We start from the raw sequence: 20,440 nt of genomic DNA on the forward strand, positions 1-20,440 counted from the left end.
TGAAGTAGACCTCTCTACTGTGTTTACGCCTGTTGGGGCATTTTTAATGGATTATCTGATTAATGTTATAGCTGTGTGGTTTGTGCTTCGGTTGAGAGAAATTCTAATATACTATTAGACTATTACTGAGCAATGCATGTCTGTACACTTTGTGGAGACAGCTTGCAAACCAAGATAATTCAGCCCTTTTGTCCAAATATAGTAACTTCAAAAAACCATCAATAAGAACTGTGTGGTGGCTCATTTTGAAGCTTCAAAGTGTAGAGGCCTAACCCAGCGGGTGACATCGCCATGGCTACATCCTCCTTTTATACTGGGTTAGCATGTACAGCAAGTCACAGTGTGCTTTTCACACATCAGGGTTAGTGCACTATAGTGCACGGGTAGCAGTCACAGAGTTTTCTGTTGTTGTGCTGGTTACATGCGGTGTTGTGGTGGGAAAAGTTAGGAAACACGCCTAAATAACTGTGGACCAAATCTTAAACATAAAAAAATACTCTGGATTGTAAACATTTACAGTCAAGACAAAACTGTGTGCAAATGAGCAGAGAGGTGAAAACGCATGTGAACTGTGCACAGTTGAGGGAATTTAATAAAAAATAGAATTTCGCATTTGATACGACGTCCATGACTGGCAGCGGTTCCTTCTGTTATAATGTGTGTTTGCTGTGCTGCTTTTGCCAGCATGTGGTTCACCTTCGCACCATCCTCTCCATCACTGTCAAGTCCAGAGTCGCCCAGAATGCAAACAAAATGAACAGTGAACGGAAGCCATGTTTCTGAAACCAGTGATCCATCTCAGGGCCTGTGAAAACAACAAAGGACAGGGGGTTTGATGGTTCGACGGGAGAAATAGAAGGCTTGGGTAAAAAAAAGGGGGCAGATATATGCGAGATATGAGGGGGGGGGGTGAGCGGAGCAGAATTAGAAACCCGAGGAGGACCTCTACCACTGGGAGCAAAAAAATAAGCGAGATGTTTTGATAACATCATCTATCTTTCTGCAGCCTGAGGTCATAACATTACTCACTGAACACACTCACACACCGATGGACTGCATACACACTCTGTGACACTTGAACGAATGCGCCCACGTACAACACAAACACATGTCATTTGTTAGCTGTCAGCGAGTTGAGTGTCTCATGTCTAATATTAATTACAGTGATGGCTCAACCCACGCAGCGCTCCGGGGGTGGAAAACACACATGATCACACATATTGTATGTGTTCTGCGAGACATGAATGTGACATGATTTGTTTACTAAAGAAAAACCTCCACAGTGTCCAACACGGGTGAACATGCATGGCGTTACGCTCAAGTAAAGATTTTCACAGCTTTGAATGTTTTGAAATATTAATTGTTCTTCCTCTCGCTCTCGTTTAGGCCTCCTGCCTGCCGATGTCAATTATCATTGTGGGAGTAGGGCCTGCAGAATTTGATGGTAAGTCAACAAGATGTTGAAACATGTGGGTTAAAATAACAAACCTTTATTTGATTGGATTTTTTTTGTAGGAAAAACTGCTGCCAGCTTAGTTTTGTCTTTAATCTTTACAGCCATGGTTGAATTAGACGGTGATGAAGTCAGAATCTCTTCTAGAGGAAGATACGCCGAGAGGGACATTGTTCAGGTGAGGTCTGCCTTCAGTCTCTTAAATCGTTACTCATCCTCATCACACTAACCTGTGTCACTGTCTTGGGTCTGCGTTTTCGGTCCATTCTGTGTTCTGACGGCTTTGCTGTGACAATATATTTAAAGTGAGTATACAGACGTCTTAAGGGTATTAAATGCAGGTCATACGGGTGTCCCCTCACTGGGATTGCATGCCAAATGATTGTTTGTAAATAGTGAATATTAATTGGAAAGTGTCTGCAGGCAGCCATGTAAGATGGACCTGTGCAGCGCAGAAAGATCAGAATTTTCCCGACGTGGCTTCGGCATAGCCACAACAGCGGCTACCTGTGTGCTTAATTTCTTTATTCTTAAAAAGTCATTTAGGTTAGCAAAGCAGCCACATAGACGTGCCTTTAATGTATAAAGTCACAGTCGTACTTCATGCAGTATTAGTTCACCCATCCCTTCAATCATCCAGTTCAGCCAGGCGTTCGTTGCCTTCCCTTTTATTTGTATTCCTGTTTGTGTTGCTGCAGGGGATCACTTCACGGTTGCAGGTAATCCCAAAGCAGCTTTAATCTTAGCACCGAAGTAAAAGAAGTAGAAGAAAAGCGAACATTCACAGCAAACCACTTGTTTGATTGCAACACGGAGAAGTCACGTTTTCCTCCTCCGTGACCTTTATGCTGCCGCCGTCATAGTCTTATTTCTCGCACCCTCCCTCAGAGCCACGCTCATTAGTTAGGTTTTTTTTTTAACAAGCTCAAGCACACACATATACAAGCGCTCCATGCAGAAAAAGACCTGGTGGCAGTGAAAAACTACGTTTCTGTACGGGAACATAACACCAGCTCAGCCTGCAGGATCTCATTATCAGAAAGCTAATAACCCCAAGTGTCATGGTGAAGCTTAACTTCTGCAGCAAGTGTTTCCAGCACAAATTGTCTCCATTTGTGATCTTGTGATTGCAGGTGACAACATCTCATTAAGTAAATATAAAAAGTGACTTTGTCTTCCATTGGAGGGACATTATGAGAGAGATTTACAAGATTTATATCAGCAAAGTGAAACAACTTCAGTGATCATACGGTGACTGGTGTTTTAGGATACACGTATGCTTTCAGCACCACTATAAATTATGCAACCTAATATTTGATCCCAGTAATCCCTGACTTTTCCTAGAGCTAACTGGTGCTTGTTATGTAGCTGCTGGCTTGTATTTTCGCCTTATCTCAAAGCTTCCAACTGCTCAATTTCTCACTCCAGCAGCCCCAAACCGTGTCAGGAGACTCTATTACCAAAAGTCTCAGGAAAAAAATGAAAAATTGGATGAAAATATGCACATTTCATCTTTCTACATGTTCTGCTCAGCTAGGTGATGTTACAGATTCGGACTTTTCTTTACCCCAGTTGAGGCGAAACCTTTACAATTTGCTGTAGCCCGATCGCCGCACAGCTACACGCCAGAGTTTCAGCCGCCCGGGCGATTCTGCAGCGTCTTAATTAGGCTAGATTCTTCTCACAGGCAGCTGCTAGCCTGGTGAGCTGTACAGCTGTACTTTTACAAAAATAATCTTGCAGTTCACAAGTACATCTCCCACTTGTAACAAAAAGAAGATGAATAGTATTACTTAATTCAACTTCTTCATTTTCTTCGTTCGTTTGTGTGGCTCTTCCCACTGCTCCCCCCTCCACCCCACCCCACCATATTTCACCCTCCTTCTTTCTCACCCCCCTTTCTCTTCCTTTCACCCAGTCTCTTCTCCATCTGCGCTTTTCTTCCTTATTGCCGTCTATCCTCTCTGTGACTTCTCTCATTTTCCCCCTCTTTACCAAACCCAACTGTCTTCCCACACATTTCACCGATATCTTCACCTCTGTAAGTCCTATCAGTTGGCCGGTCCTACTTCCATAAAGTTATTTTTAAAGCAGCGTCTTCGGTAAAAGCTTTCTAGCTTTGAGCTGTTTTATTGCCTGAAATGACAAAAGTGCAAGTTTTGTTCATCAAGACAGAACTTTCTATGACTGCTTTTCTTCAGAAAGTCTTAGAAGCGGCAGACAGATGTTTGAGCTCTGGTCACGTGACTAACTGGTCAGTTTCAGTGCAGAACAACATCAAATACAGTAAAACCACATGGAAAGCAGATAGTAGTCATTTATTTGGTAGGGTGACATTCAATTACAACAGGACCAACAATCAATAAGGAAATAATCAGCTCTGCTTGGTTAACGATAACTGTTAATATTTTTAAAGGTCTAATGGCAAACCTCCAAAATTTGTTCACCTTTTACACTGCCTATGATGCTGACTTAGCTGGCTGGCTAGCTAGCTAAGAGTTGATGACTATGACGCGCAGAATTATGCAAGAGGAAATTGCCTGACAAGCCTGCAGTGCCTATAAAACCTATATATGATTGATTTCGCATTGTTCTTCAAACCAACTCCTGTCTCAACATCTGTTTCCTCCTCTTACCTTTCAGTTTGTCCCGTTCAGGGACTACATCGATCGTACGGGGAACCACATCCTAAGCATGGCCCGGCTCGCCAAAGATGTCTTGGCTGAGATTCCAGACCAGTTCCTCTCCTACATGCGGACCCGCGGGATAAAGCCTTCACCGGCGCCGCCTCCATACACACCACCTGGGCAACCCATCCAAACCCAGATCTGAGGAGCAAGGCTGGAAAAGGTTTTGGAGTCAGGGGTTCGCTGAACTTGTCACGCGAAATACTTCCATTTCCTTAAAGCCGCTCTCCATGCCTTGTGGTTGTGGATCACAGTGGTCTTTCATGTGTTCAGAAAGCTGCATGCCGGGCCAGGAGAGTGACGCTTTTGAGGGCAGGAAAAGAAGATGAGAGTCTGTTTACTTCCACTGTCAAGCATTCCTGTCATTGTTTGGATTTTTTTTTTTACCTGCTTATTTTATGATTGGAAAGATTTTGGAGAAAGTTCAGAGAGTCTCAATTCAAATTGTGGCAGAAATAAGAAAAAAGGAAAAGCAGTATAAAACGGCTGATCTTACTTTTTAAAGAGAATGTCTCCAGACAAATGAAGGAGTTACTTGATCTTAAATGAGCAGTAATTTCACTTGTAAATAACTGGACATATATAACTTCTTTCTTTCTCTTTCTCTCCAAATCACTCATTGTTTACAGTAAATGCTAACGAGGATTTTTACTGTTGATACTTTTATATAGTTTCAATATGAAGCTTGTAATACTCTCTTTCTTTCTTTCTCTCTCCTGGCATCCATGCCAGGTAGCAGCAGTGCAGGTCCTGGTAGCCCTTCTGTACCGTACTGTACTGTGCTGTACTGTACCGTACTGTATTCTAGTGTTTGTATTAAACTTTTGCATGAGTGTAGCCTCAGTCAACTGCATGCATATAGTGGCCCTGCACTACCTCTTTTATCCATCTGTCTGTCTGTGGGGGATGAGTGTCTGTCTGCCAGTATCTTCATTCGTCTGTCTTCTTCAGCCTTATCTTTCCATCTCTCTCAATCCTTTCTTTTCTACATTTGTCACTTTTAGCTGTCTTTCCATCCAGCCTTCTTTTTTAGCTAGTTTAATTGAAAAAGTCAGAATTTTATGCTAATCAGAAATAAGAAGGGTTTTATTTATTTATTTTTTATTTATTTATTTTTTTTGTTCAAGTACTATAATGACCTTCATACAGGATTTAACTTGACTGGAAATTATTTAAAAAACCTAGACTCTCTGTTCATCCTAAAGAAATGTAAGCTAAATACTCAAGGAACAGCACAGTTGGTTAGCTAGCACACGTCGTTGATAAAGATTGAAAACTCCCATATTAATGTGTAACGTTGTTATACATTTAAAGTCACAAGAAAAAGAAAAAAGTATCATTAAAAACAAATTATATTTACCACAAATTAGTGACTGTTAATATGCTTACACGCCAAGGTGGTGAGCATCGCAAATAGCTTAATTGCTAGCCATTAGCATGCTAGCATTATCGTTGTGAACATGCTAGCAGCCTTAATGTTAGCATTTTAGAAGAATGATCCTGTTAGCATGACTGTGAAGTCAACAAAAAATTAAAATGTGGCTAATATTAGTTACATATTCGGTTTTTACATTTTTTGACCCTATTATATTTTACTTTAATCCTCCATCCAAGCTCAATGAAGAGCTTTTTGGCTGTTTATGTAGCACTACTTGAGAGTTGAATGGAAACATGGCTACCCTGTCTCTCTGTGTCTGTCTTTCCGCTACAAACTGCCTTGGCAGTAGGATGCGCACGTGCCCAGGGGTTTTGTCTCATTGTGTTGTCACATATTCCTGCCCAATGTGTAAAACAATAGCAGCTGCTCTCAAACAAAATACTGTTTGAGCAAAAAGAGCCCAGTGGTCAAAAATGCAGAGAAAAACACATTTTCCCTATATTTTTTCTTTGCGTGGGTGTAGTGTGTTTGTACTTGAGTGCATTTTTATTACACCTTTAGCTTTGATACAGCTTTGTTTTTACGATGTGTATTTATATGTGCTAATCATATGAACGAGGATGACTCATGCGAGTTGTATTCACCGTTTCGACAAGTTTCCAATTTAAAGTCTTCTATTTTTGTCACAAGTGTGTGTGAATGCGGAGATTTGGATTGAGATATGGATGTCGATTAACCTTTTAAAACAACAGTAGATACAATATTTAAATTAAGTGGGAATGCAACATTTTAATATTCATGTGCTATCTCCATCTCCTTGTAAAAAGGAGTAACCATGAAAGCAACACTAAAAAATAAATAAATAAAAAATTGTAACTGGAATTTTTTACATACTTTGGAATACTTTACATTGCACCGCAGCCTCATGGTATTTTGAGAAATAGTCACAAATTCTTTTGATTTGTGTTTCTGGATACTAATTTTACGGTTGTTTCATGTTCCCCAACAGGACTTTTCACAATATTATTTTCGTATCCAGTGACATATATACAAAAAAATTTTCATTTACCAATTTTAAAAGGCAAACGAGTTTGCATTAAAATATAATTGTTACTACGTTGTCTGAACCACAGGTGCTGCAGGCACAAAAGAGTTACATAATTCATACAGTTTATCACTCAAAAAAAAAAAAAAAACACGAAACAAAAGACAATAGTTTGTGTCTAGGAACATGAACAAACTATTTTTTGTGACAATTTTACATTTTGCTGTGAGACTGGTGTGTACACTGCTGCATTTCTTATTGCATTCTCACATTTCTCTTTCTTTTTTACAGTCTTCTCCCATGTATTGTCACCGTAGCAGAAACTCAATTTCGCTGAATTTATCAAATGAATGTGTGTGTACTGGTTTAGGCTTCTTGTGGCCAACTGCTCAGTTGAAAGCATAAATAAGCATAATAATTCAACATTAAGAGCTCATTGCCTAGACAGGGCACCTCTATGCTCGCTCTATGTCACCTAATCAGTCCCTGCAGAGCAAACAGAGACATAGTTAGCACCTGATCAAACCCTAGGTGGACCTCAAGGTCATCACAGCATGAGACATTGCAAAATCCCAGACTAAGCTGTTGGAGCAGATAGAATTTTCTTGCTATAGCCAGTTGTTGAAAAACAGAGAAGTTCCCTGAACTACTAGAGCAAGAAACGCTCTTTGCAAATACCAGGACTGCCTATAAATACAGCTTTTCATCAGTAGTTGAAACACTACGGTTTAAAAATCTAACCTAGAAGAGTGATAGAGAGGCAAATGTGAATAAACCTTTTCAACAGGTCATTTATATATTTCCATTCTTTTTTTCCTTTCTTTTTTTTGCCTTGTCTCTGGTGACAGCTGTGGACCAAGCAATTTAAAAAAAAACAATATTGCTTCTTTAAATTCCACACAAACATCCGCTTGGACTTAAGGTGGAACTGCATGGTTAAAGGTCAAACACACTGTGACCTGTGAATACACTTTTGGCCATATAATTCATACTTAAAAAATACCACCAACAACAAATGTTGTGTAATGGGAATAAATTATAATTTTTTATATCCAAAGTGTCAAAAGTCAACTTTATTGTGATATAATGTTTTCTAGCAAAAACACCTTTGACCATTATTCAGTGCCAAACAGGGAGATGATGAGTCAGATACTGATTTGATGATCCTAATAGAAGTTGCCCACCTGTTTGATTCCTTGCAGATATGCTACAGGCTGTACATAATATGAGTCTGGACACACATGGATGTAAACTACAACTTGAATTGTTTGCAGACTACAACAACAGCTTGGCTTTAATCCCAATTTCAGTTGGCTGCCCAGATTTAAACCCATGCTATTTGAACAACAAACTACCTCTTGTAGTCACACGTTCATCATTAAAAACTTTCCAGGTTGGAAAATACATCTGTTCCCTAATTTTAATTTCACCAAATTTCATGAGAAGACCAGCTAATCAGGGCTAAATTGTCAATTATGAGCTGATTTAAATACTTGATGTTGTCACCATAATCTAAAATGTTGTGAAAATCAGGTAATTGTGTCATTTAAATTCCTCATTTATAGTTAAACTTGTTTTTTTTTCTCTGATTTTAGGATTTTAGGCCATTTTTCTCGTTGTTTGTTTACTGATGAACAAACAATAAAACCCAACAAAAAGTTGCTGGACCTGGTTTAGTGAAATTCAGGATAGAAACTTTCAACTTTTTAAAATCAAACCAGGTTTGAAACACAGACACTTGAATGTAAAATTGAATTTGAAGCTCTGGAAATTGGAAAACTTGAAATATTTTCTTGCTCGACTTTGAAAAAACAGAAAACTAATTAAACCCAAATTCAATTCATTCAAATTCCAATATTTCAAATTAAGCACTACTACTTTTTAGTTTCTTACTTTGGAATAATATGTAAGTAAGGATCATATTTTCAGACCTTTCTCAGCTTCCATACAGTTTTACACGGCTCACTAACTTTAACAAGCCTCATGAAGCCACAAGTGTGTATATGTGTGAACACATTTGATGTATACTGCGCGAACGTGAGCGTGTGTTTGTGTGTGTGCGCGCGTGTGCCTGTGAGGCGCCTTTTCTAAGCGTGTTTTATTAGATCATGTGAGGTGTTAACACACGTAAGATCTTTGTTTACTAAAGATATCCAAATAATGTATCGTATGCTCGTCATATCTTCTTAATAATGTGCACTATGTTTGCATGTACAGTTTTACAAAGGATGCACCAGTTCCTTTTGTTGAAAACTGAGTGTTTTGAAATATACGAATCTATATGAAAATTAACTGTACAAAATGGCCTTAAATCTTTGACTGATCTTTTTGGAATTGTGCGATGCCTTCTTCTGGAAAATGAACTGTTCAAAGGAACTGATCGTTATCTACTTTGTGTCAGTGTTTCTATTGCTTTCTAGTGTGTTTTCTTTGCACAAGCTCAATAATGGAAAAAAAAAAATTCTTGTACTTTTTTGAGACCGTGATTAATCAGAGAAAGCATGGTTGAAGTACTGACTGTCTGATAATACATATAACAGATGACTATTTCTGTATTGAACTATTGATTTTTAAATAAATATTCATATTAAACGACATTTTGTGAGTTGTTTTTTTCCCCTCTGAGCCAGTCAAAGGTTAAAAGTCAATTTTTTTCTCCTTTTACCCCACAATTATGGAAAAGAAAGCATGCCTTCTCTCTGTTCAGAGGTTTTACATATCAAAGTATTATTTAAAAAAATAACGTAGTCCTCGGCAGCTCTTAAATTCAGGTAAATACAGCCTCACGTTAACAACAACGTCCCATATTAGACCGTTCATTTAGTAAAAGATATACTGAATGCAGAAGTAGTGGGTGAAAAAACTAAAAGCGCTTCTATAGGAATTCAGCCAGATGCTACCAATCCCAATCAAATGCAGGTGATTAGCTGATCATCAGCAAGTGTGACCACCTCTATACAAGTAGAAGTTTTGCCGGCCAGCAATGCTCAGAGAAATTGCAAAAAACACAAGAGAATTAGAATCACCTTTATTGTGACAAATCGTCTGTATGTTACACTAATGTTAGAACTCTTAGGTCAGCTGATTCTGATTGTTCCTAGAAGCAGACTAGAACACAGAGGAGACCGGAGCTTTGCGATTGCTGCGCCTAAAGTTTGGAACAGTCTGCCTCTTCAAATTAGGATCTCTCCAACACTTGGCATATTTAAATAGATTTGTTATGTTGCATCTGACTAACCACAATACTTCTGAAACACTGTCCTTTGAACAGATTAGACCAAAGTGGAGATGTTTTGCCATATTGCACAGCACCGTGTTTGGTGAAAGCCAAACACAGCATGTCTGCACAAATGTCTCACACCAACTGTCAATCACGGTGGTGGAGGGGTAATGATTGGGGCTTGTTCTGCGGCCAAAGGACCTGGGCACTTTGCAGGCATTTACTTGACCAATCAATCTGTGCAACACCTAAAGCAGGGGTGGGGGAACTCCAGGTCTCAAGGGCCAGTGTCCTGCAGGTTTTAGATGTATCCTTGATCCAACACAGCTGATCTAAATGGCTAAATTACCTCCTCAACATGTCTTGAAGTTCACTAGAGGCCTGGTAATGAACTAATCATTTGATTCAGGTGTGTTGACCCAGGGTGAGATCTAAAACCTACAGGACACCAGCCCTTGAGGCCTGGAGTTTCCCACCCCTGACCTAAAGCTTTCCTGAATTTGGCTCATGCAACAGGACAATGTTCCTGAGTACAACAGCAAATCTACAACAGAATGGCTGAAAAAGAAAAGAATCAAGGTGGCGTCCAAATCCAAAAGTTGTGGTAGGACCTTAGGAGCCCGCAAACATTTCATGAACTAAAGTAACGCTGTGAAAAACAGTGGGCCAAAGTTCCTCCACAGTTATGTGAGACACTGATAAAGTCATATAGAAAACCATTACTCCAAGTTATTGTTTTTAAATGTCTCATATGTTGTTCATGTATTTACCTAACTCTAAGACCTACTAGAGCCCAGATGATTTTTCAATTCAATTCAATTTCAATTCAAACTCTTTACTGTCCCACACGGGGAAATTAGTTTAGCTTTTGTTATGATGTGTATGTATACTTGTATACTTTTCACATGACTGTATGTTTGGATTTCTGCTCCGTGTTTTTCCCTGTTGTCGTTTTTCCAGCCCTAGCCTGTTAGGATTAATATCAGGTTTGCTCCATCTGACAGGATAATTACAGTACAAGAAAGTCTACCCACACCACAAACACACAAACCGCACAGACACATGGCCACTAATCTTGAACTAGGCACCGCTTCAGAACATGAAGAACTTTTGTGTTATTTTGAAAGTTGCCATTACTGAGTCATCTTTCTGATTGGTGGCAGTTATTTCTTGTAAAATGAAAAAATGTTTCTCAGTTTGTATTTTCACCTGGCAATCAGCAAAACCATCAATGCCCTGACACACAGAAGTACACAACCGTGCAGTTTGTATCTGCTGGGGGTTGATGTTGTTCTTCAGCAGCACCCAGTAACTCTGCAAGCACTCTGACAGGTGCTGAGATCCCTGATTTCCAGCACTTTCAATCCAGCTTGTTTTTGTTTGCGTTTTCGGATATTGTCAGCTTCAGAGAGCAGAGGGGTTATGCAGTTATGCTGTGAAGTGATTGTCTCTCAGCTGTTTACATCCGGAGGAGTGATTCTCCTCAAACTGTTAACAGAGATGTTACTTAACCTTGGAGAAACAGTGTGAAATTTTAGGGGAAAGTGGCACTGAAGGAGAATGCAGTGTTCCAGCACCTTCACTGCAAAATAAATATGACTGCTGGTTTCATACGTGTGTGTACTGCCTGGCTTTCCTTCTAGCTGACACCATCAAAACTGTAACTCTCCAGTAATTTTCATGGTCGAGCTGCTCATCAACTTGCAGGCAACAAGCAATGTAATACAAATGTGTTTGTGCCATGTGTATTTTTTAAAAACAAATCTTGCAGTCCTTTTAAATTGACCTTTCAAAGGCTTTTGGCACACATATCATACAATATTAAAATACTTGCCCATGCAGACTGTCTGAGTAAACAGTTTGAAATGGTTTGAAAATGGTCCAGCACAGTTCAGTATGTAAAGACAGAAATTATTACTTCTAGCTCTACGAGTGCAACCAAAGGTGTGCCTCAGGGTTCAATCTTAGGACCACTACTGTTTTTCATTCTATTATTATTTATCAACAATCAGAACACCATCAATACAAAAGATTTGGTGATTTGCCTACACTAAACCTGGCTTTTACACCCAAATTTCAGCTCAGTTAAGAATATCTAAAAATGGACTAAACTCATGACTAAAATGAAATATGAATTGTTTTTCTTTTTCCTTTTTTGCACCCATTACACTAATAAAAGTCTTAGGGCTCACACATCTGCCATTGTAACCCTTTTAATGTTCACTAGTTAACATTCTGAGGGCACAAAGAGTATTTCAGAGTACTGAATTTTACTTTTTTACTAGCTTTACTACAGTGAAACCCAAAGTTTCCACACCGTTTTCAACCTTTATGCTAATAGCTAGCTAATGGCTCAGTCACACTAGAATAAAAATAGGATGAATGGATACGCAGTGAGCAAGGAAGGTTTTCATCTGGTTTTTAAACACCTACTTCTTCTCTGTGCACCTACTTCCAAGGTGCACAGAGAAGAAAATAAAGTCTTGAGAGGTTTAAGTGCTTCAGGCTTAAGCTATAAGTTATTGGTCAAATACACTGGTGAAAGAAGAGCAATAAAGCATTGCTGGAGCTTCAGCGTTTAATTTATAAATGCAGACACATTGCAAACTAGATTGTCTTTGCAGTAGGGAACTGACTCCACTGGTTCCCAATTGGAAATCAATTGGTTAGATTCCTCTATAAAAGCTAATTGTCATTGACTTTATGAATTCCTGTTTCAAATTCATAAAGTTATAGCTAATGTGAACTTCTGTTTAATGTGAATTTCTTGTACATAAATGGTGACAGGTTTGCAACACACAGTAATAGATTTGCAATGTTTACCAATTAATAGCAGTTCAATATAGTATTACCACAAATAAATTGCATCTAATTGTCAGCTTGATCTTATTTCTTTGCTAACAACAAAGTAAAGCAACCACTTTGAAGACGGGGATTTATTCACATAGTTTCCGTCATTGTGGTTGTGCTGCAGTCTCCAGTCATTTCTCAGTGTCTATAGCATAGCAACTACTTGTACCTTGCAAGATGTACAAATTCTGCAACTTTTTCTACAACACAATATTGTTTGTTTGCATTTATATTGACTATAAAGACACTACATGACTACTTTGCATTCACAAATCTCTAAAGCGGTATCTGTTGGTAGCTGGTTGCACAGACACTAATAAAATCTACAATAATCCTGATTGGCTAAAAACAAATTAGCTTCAAAGCATCAAGAGAGTTTAGCATTGTTTGACCCTTTTTCAAAAAACTTCTCTGTTTATCATGTCTTGGAGCAAAATCCACTGATGCTGATCCAGCTTTGCTCACTGTCTTTCCATCCAACAACTATGTAATCGCTGCATTCGCTTTGCATTCACGTGGACGTTCATGTGAGCTGCTGTTTGCATGGCAACTTTGCTATTCTTGTGCCTGATTAACATTATTCGTTCACTTAAACCTCCATTAACTTTGCATTTGTGCTGGGAGGATTATCAGGCATATAACAGTCTGTATATTGGCAGGCTGTCACCTTCTGGTCTGCCGCTTTGGTAAACAGCATGTTCTATCAGATAAAGCAATCACAATAGATTCATTACCAATTATCTCCTTGAGAAGCAGCACAGAAGGTGTTAACACTGAAATTATAAAGTAATAATCAGTACAGATGAGCAGACAATGTTGTGTCATATGGACACATAGCATACATCAGTGTTCATCATTTTTAAGCAAAAATAAATAAATAAAATTTTTAAAAGTGAGACCAAGTATAAAAATTAATTATCATGGATAAAATAAAAGTTCATAGCTGACAGACGATATCTCACTGTGTGCTGTCATATTAACTGCTCTCCCTCCCTCTTGGGATTGTTAAAAGGCATTCTGGGACTTGTGAGAAATGACTGAGCAGGACATAGAACAAAAAAGTGAATAACTGTAGGTACAACAGAGATGGATGACACTTGCACACATCCCTGACGTTTTAAAATGGCTTGTCTTGGGCAAATTAAAGTAAGACATCCACTGTAAATATGTCAGCGTTATGCTGATAATAAAGCTGGCTGATGGTGACAGATATAATCAAGCATGCACACGGCGTCTCTGCTATCCACAGACGCCCCACTCAATCATCATCAACCCTCTTGTGTATATGAGATAGATGTCAGGTGTAGGCCCATCTATTCCCCAGCCATAAATGCACTCGTAAATTTAGAAAGCGGACAAAATTAGCTGATGGATTCTCCTTATTACAGACTGTATTTGCATATATTTGCAAAACAAATTCACTCAGTTGGCTTCACATTTGGCCTGTGGAAAAATCAGGCCTGAAATTGTGGGTTGGCTGCATGAAGTGAAGTCAAATTATATAGCGCAGATGAAGTTTCAATATTTATGTGTGAAAGATGAAATGAGAGGGGGAAAAAAAATCAGTGTTTTTGATTTAACAGGTTAAAATCTGATGGACAGCCAGATTGACGGAAAGAATTCAAAGAAATGATGTCTGTTTAAATGCTACTGTTGCGCCCACAGTCTGGCCAAATTAAAAGATAAACATTTTTTCAGTATATTTTTCATCGTGTTACTTATTCATCAAGGGATTATGCTTTGAATGAACTTCAAAATACAGCTAATTAGTACGGTGGCCCTGAGAGGCCAAACGGACTGCAGCTTAAGAAAACACCAGAAAAACGTTGCAAAAGCCCACAAAACACAACGGAAATAGGAAAAAACAGATTTCCAAAAGCACAAGGGAAGTGTTTCTGGGGAGACAATAACCCGACGGACCAGTTGCAGGAACCAAAATATGCTACGAATTGCGCTGGGAGACACTTAAAAGAAGTGGGGGATCTATCGGTTTTATGAGGAAAGAAAAGATGAGAGGTAAGTGTGTTAGCTTAACTATTAGCCTAAAAATCCGTCATCAGTATTATATGAATCATGATAAAACACGCCTACCATGTTTTGGTTCCTGCAACTGGTCCGTGCTTTTGGAAATCTGTTTTGTGTGCTTTTCCAGCGTGTTTCTTATTGCTGGTGTTTTCTTAAGTTGCAGTCCGTTTGGCCTCTCAGGGCCACCGTAAATTAGTGTATTTATTGATTACATCTTGGGATTGAGATGATTTTTAACTCTTCCGTTACAAAGTACAACAGATGACTCCATCTTATTTTCATCTAGTCGCAAACCACCAATCCAACAAATTCTTCCCCTTATCCAATGTTATATTAATCCATTACTGAAGTTTTGCATTAAATCCTCAACAGCAGTACTTGTACCTGAATATTTTCAAAGGAATGTTTTGGACTTTTGGTTTGTTTTTTTTGTTTTTTTGTTTTATTTATTAGTTTGATTTGTCATTCAAGTTTAAAAAAGATTCAAGGGATGAACCAGTTTTGTGTCTACATAAATAAAAATAGCAAAAATGATCAAAAACGCATAATTTGTTCCTAGTTCTTGAGTTGAATCGGCAGGTTTTATGGAGTCATGAATCCTAATTTGAGTTTTTTTTTATTCAAATCGTTTTTAGTATGTATGGAGACGGTCAGGAGAGCAATACATTACTAAGTGTCTACAACCCTCTCTAAACCGTCCCATTTCACAAGCCTCGCACTTCCGGCCTTAGCGGTCTTTGAGTACGCGGCCCTTGAGGATCGTTGAGGCTGCGTACTTTAAGGCTGCAGACCCTGAATTGGGATACAGCCATAGTCTCTGTCTTTCATTCAGTCAGGTCGTCTGTGTATTTTCCCTCCACATCATGTCCTAGTAGTTGCCATAGTCGCTATAGTTGTTTCATAGTTTTTCATAGTTACCTCAGTCTTGTCACAGATTTCTTAGTTTTTTAGTTTTCCCAGTTAGTTTTCAGTTAGCTCTTGCCCCTGTTTGCCTTTGCCTTGTTTTTGTCTCCTTCAGTGTCTGCATTTGGGTCAGTTTCCTTAAACACAAAGGCTGTTGAGCTGTGACAAAAAAAATGACCGAAACCAAGTCAAGTTGAGTTGAGCCGAGTAGGTTCTAGTGAAAAGAGGCAAAAAAAACAAAACACGGTGGAGGCTATCCAATCCAATCCAATTTTATTTATAAAGCACTTTAAAATACCCAGCACAGAACCAAAGTGCTGTACAGAAAATAAGTTAAAAACAATAGAATAACAGAAAACAGCAAAAATAAATAAATAAAACACATAATACATAAAAAAATAAAAACAGCCCTATATTAAAAAACAAGATAAAACAGCATAGAATCAACTAAAATAAAACTAAAAATAAAACCAAGATCTCACGTGGTGTCAAAGGCCGGGGTAAAGAGTGATTTAAAAACCTGTAGGGAAGAAGCCTGTCTAATCTCTGAAGGGAGATCGTTCCACAGTTTTGGAGCTGCTACAGCAACAGCACGATCTCTACGTTTACGCTCAGTCCTGGGTACAGGACTTCAACAGCTTCCTAAGCTATTGTTTTCTGACAAAACCATTTTCCACATTACGATTTGATTGGTTCCAAATCAGGTGAATATTTCTGAGTAGTACAAATCATTTGTATCTATTTTCCTGCACATCGCCTGTTGCCCGCTACAAATAGCTTTATTTTGCCAGCGTCTCTTGAGGTCAAAGGAAGAGATGCGATGATTGAAGGCTGAAGAGAGGCAGAGAGAAGAAAAGGTGCCAATATCACTGTCAGTCAAAGCGAGGGCAGCATGGAGAGAGAATGAGACAGAGCGAGAGCACATCGCAATGCTGACTGCAAGGAAACAACACTCGACATACACAATCAGCTCATTAGCAGCAACGGAGCAAAACATCAAGACCATGAATTCAGACGAGGACACGTCTAAGAAATTGAGAAGCGTGGCAGTAAACCCATTATAACGCTTTTATATATTTATTTGTACAAAATACAGTAAAATGCAATATTTCTGGATGGTGGTGCCACAAAACTCCGTCCATACATCAAACCAGAGCCAACTCCTTTGTCTTTAACTGTCTAAATACTTATTCACCAAATGATAATGTGGTAATTAGTTGATACAAAAGGTCGTGTCAGGATTTTGTCCTTTAAAAAGACTTGATGTCTTAATGCTTGAGTATGTCTAATGAACACTGTGGTCGATGTCTGTCAACCAGGGTCGTAATTATGTTCGCCTGTCACTTCCTGACACAGGCTGTAGCTTAGCAACCTGGCACAGAGACAGAGCTAAAGTTGGATCTCATTTAAATATCCCTCAGAAAATTAAAAAAGAGGAGGACAGTCAGGTGTTCAGTGCGATATTTACGGCGAAGCTGCATTTTTTGCAAACGTGAAGCCATCAGGACGGCTCCAGATGACCCTGAGCGTCTCCCACGCATACCTCACAGGACATCAAACTTTCTCCAGACGTCACGCCACTCATATGAATGTGGGCAGGTTGCATAATTACTGCGTGCCTCTAATAAAACAAAACACATGCTTTGGCCGCTCCGCCCACTGAACTCCCACCGTTCTTATAAATAGAACAGTTTCTTCATGTGCTTTAATTGTTTTGTTTTTTTAAAGGTGCAAAGAGACGGCACGTACTGTAGCTGATGTGTTCAGGTTCATGCGCTCTGTGCCTGTTATAGAGTTTTAATAAGCTTTTGCAATATAGAATAATTTTCCTGCAGCATATGTAATGTTTAAGTGAGTTTTTATTTAGCAGTGTAAGCAAGTAGCTGCTTCCACTGAGAGCTACTTTTACCTGAGTGTACTTCAAATGAGTTCTGATGTGTTGCTATTTCACCCTTTTGCTCAGTGCCTCTCCATCAGAATGACATCGCTGGGTCTCCACCGGTCTAACCACTTCATAGGCAGGCTGAGCCTTGAGACGGAGAAGTCTCATTCTAAATATGGATACATTAATAGAGAAACAGAATACAACACTTTTCCAGCTGCAGAGTGAACGGGGCACACCAACACTCTTCTCGGTGCAAGCACAGTTTCCTTCCAAAGCTTAGGACTAAATGCGATGCAGGTGCAGAGGCTTCTTCCAGCAGCATTCACAAATGCTAAGTCTTTAAATGGTTTGCATAATTCATTGTGGCCTGTTTTGCTAAGCTCTTCCCTCCTAAATCATTGAGATAAATTCCAAAAAATTATGTAAATATTAGAGATATAAAGTGTGATTGCAATCCAGTGGTGGATCTAGAAAATCTTACATGGGAGGCCAAATGAGGGACAAGAGGTCTAGCCAGGGTGGCACAAATCTCTTCAGTTAAGTGTGTGGAAACCTCCTATATGTAAAGTGAATCGACAAAATACTTATAATTATTTAATGGATCATCCCGTCTAAGAAAACAAAGACTATAAGAAGCTTTTGGACAAACGAGCAGTTGGTTTTTACAAATATTTTAAGGACAAAGAAGTTGGCAGCAGTGGGGCAGTTGGCCCCCACTTGCCCACCTTCAAAGTTGTCCCTGGACTGGATTGATTGAAGCAGCTGACAGCCCATTTTAAGGCGTGCTAGGAGACTCATTAACCAGTAAGTCTTAGTCACACACAGACTGCCTTCATTCATATCATTTGTGATATAATGACTGTTGTTTGTTGGCTGGAATTGGAAAGATATTTCCACTCACAGTGGAGTTTAGAGTTCACAGGAACTCTAGACGTTGCAAAATGCAACTCTTCAGTTTCATTTTGCAACGTCTAGCATTAAGTAGGATGTGTATTACGTCACCTGTCTAACACAATAAAGAGTACATGTAAGGGCAATAAACAAAGTGCAGTATTCACTCTTTTGCCTGCATTTAAGATAAGATAAAACTTTATTAATCCCTCGGGTAGGTTCCTCTGGGAAATTCGGTATTTCCGGGTATTTAAGCTGCTAATCTGCTTTTTTCATCACTTCCATTCTGTTGTTCTCACTCTAGTCCAATCATCTTAGGAGCTTGGAAAGAAAAGCAACTGGACATCTTCAAGTTTCTTGAAAACATTCTCATCCTCGAAGATCTTTCAGCTCTAAGACCAAATGGCCCACCGGGCAGCTTTGGAAAATATGAAGGACTTTATTTTTATACGTTTTAGGGCTTTTCCTGCTGATAAAGACCTCCCCCACAGCCATTCATGCTACACCAAATTAGTTAAGTAATGAATAAACAGTTACATGACAGAAAGGTTAATGTCCTTGTCACGTTCCTGGGTCTGTTGACCCAGTATTTTAAGTTTTAGTTTATTTAGATGTTTAAGTTTAAGTTCTTCAGGTTAGCTAAGTTCATTTGTTTATTAGATTCCCTTTGTGTTTTCTACCCCTGCGTGTCTTATGTTGTCAAGTTCGTGTTGTCGTGTCTGCTTTCCATTCTGTTTCCTGTTTTATTGTGAAAGTCCTTGTCTTATGTGCAGTGTGTCTAATTTTGCTTTCCCTTGTCTTGTTAGGTCTGATTTGTCCCAGCTGTGTTCCCACCTGTTCCCCATCCCCTCGTTATCCTCCTGTGTGTATTCAGTTTGTGTTTTCTTATTCAGTCTTTGTCAGGTTGTCTGTTGTCCTTTGTGCCATGTTTCCATGCTCCAGGTATCTTTGTATCCACGTCAGGTTTCATGTTTCGGTTTTTTATGTTTATCTGTAGTTTCCACCTCTTCACCTCTGCCTTTTGTTTTGTAAAGTTTTTACCAGCCTTAATAAACGTCTCACTTTCTGTTAACATTCAAGTTTTGTTCTACGTGTCTGCATTTTGGGCCACTTCACCACTCCATACACTCTGCCTCTGCCAGACTGACAGTGTTTTCAGCGTCTACTTAGAAATTCCTTTGAACCAAATACATCATGTTGAATAAGTACGGCACAGCCTGGGCAGTGAACTGCCAGAACTTTTTCTATAATTTTACTAATTTATCATATAGAAAAAACTGAGATGTGCTGTTAAAACTTATTTATCTTGTATTAAGACATCTCAGGGACTAATTGTGCAGTAAAACATCATAAAATGACATAAAGCGGAATTTTACACGTCCAAACAACTTAAGTGAGCTGTATGTAGCCCACGATCTAAAATAAGTTTGCCATCCATGCTGTACACTCTCTATACTCTGTACAGGATTTGAAAGATCCTGACTGCTCTCTAGGCTCAAATTTCAAAACCAGTGGATGATGTCATAGGTTTCCATGTCCATCTTTATACTGTAAGCAATCTGCGGTGCACAAACGGGTACATGATTACCTCAAAACCTTCATAATAACCAAATTTGCTGTTGGAAGAATCACTTAATTCTAGAAGGAACGGACCTAGTGAAAGGGATTTATGAAAGTTGTTTTATGTTTGGTCAACTTTTTGAGCAGTTTGACGTTCATCACAAAAAAACTGAGAAATCGTCTTTTTATTTCACTGTCAAGTTATTTTAGCGTTAGCAGTGATCCCAAAAGGTTTCATTACTTTTCTTTTTTTACCTCTTTACTCGCAATAATGGCGTTCTCCCCAGCATCATCTGGCCTTTATATAAGCGATAACAAGCAAGTGGTGGCGTGCCAAAAATCTAGGCTTTAGCAACAGTAGAGCCCGACACAGCTGCCATCCAGTCTCAGCCTTGCTGTTGTCCTACTCTGAGATTAATTTGCAACGCACCTATACATTTAAACAGCAAAGTTTCCCGGCACGGTTTCCACTGTGAGAGAACGGAGACGTGCCTGTGCTCCTTCACGACGTGGTAGCATATGGTGTCCTCTGTAACTCCATCT

The 20,440-nt window shown here is 39.1% G+C and overlaps 1 protein-coding gene across 5 annotated transcripts in view; it reads left to right on the top strand.

Annotated features, from left to right (window-relative positions):
• Nucleotides 1-9,160, top strand: part of LOC120735590 (copine-8) — a 100,577-nt gene extending 91,417 nt beyond the window's left edge. For all 5 annotated transcript variants that reach the window (XM_040035026.1, XM_040035028.1, XM_040035029.1 and 2 more), the window contains 3 exons: nt 1,387-1,444; nt 1,558-1,631; nt 4,097-9,160. In XM_040035026.1, the coding sequence (XP_039890960.1) occupies nt 1,387-1,444; nt 1,558-1,631; nt 4,097-4,285 (321 nt within the window). In that variant the 3' untranslated portion in view covers nt 4,286-9,160. The remainder of the gene's footprint in view (nt 1-1,386; nt 1,445-1,557; nt 1,632-4,096) is intronic.
• Nucleotides 9,161-20,440: the final 11,280 nt, after the last annotated feature.

The sequence above is a fragment of the Simochromis diagramma genome, unplaced genomic scaffold, assembly GCF_900408965.1.
Source record: "Simochromis diagramma unplaced genomic scaffold, fSimDia1.1 OVJJ01000816.1, whole genome shotgun sequence".
NCBI classification, from domain to species: Eukaryota; Metazoa; Chordata; class Actinopteri; order Cichliformes; family Cichlidae; genus Simochromis; species Simochromis diagramma.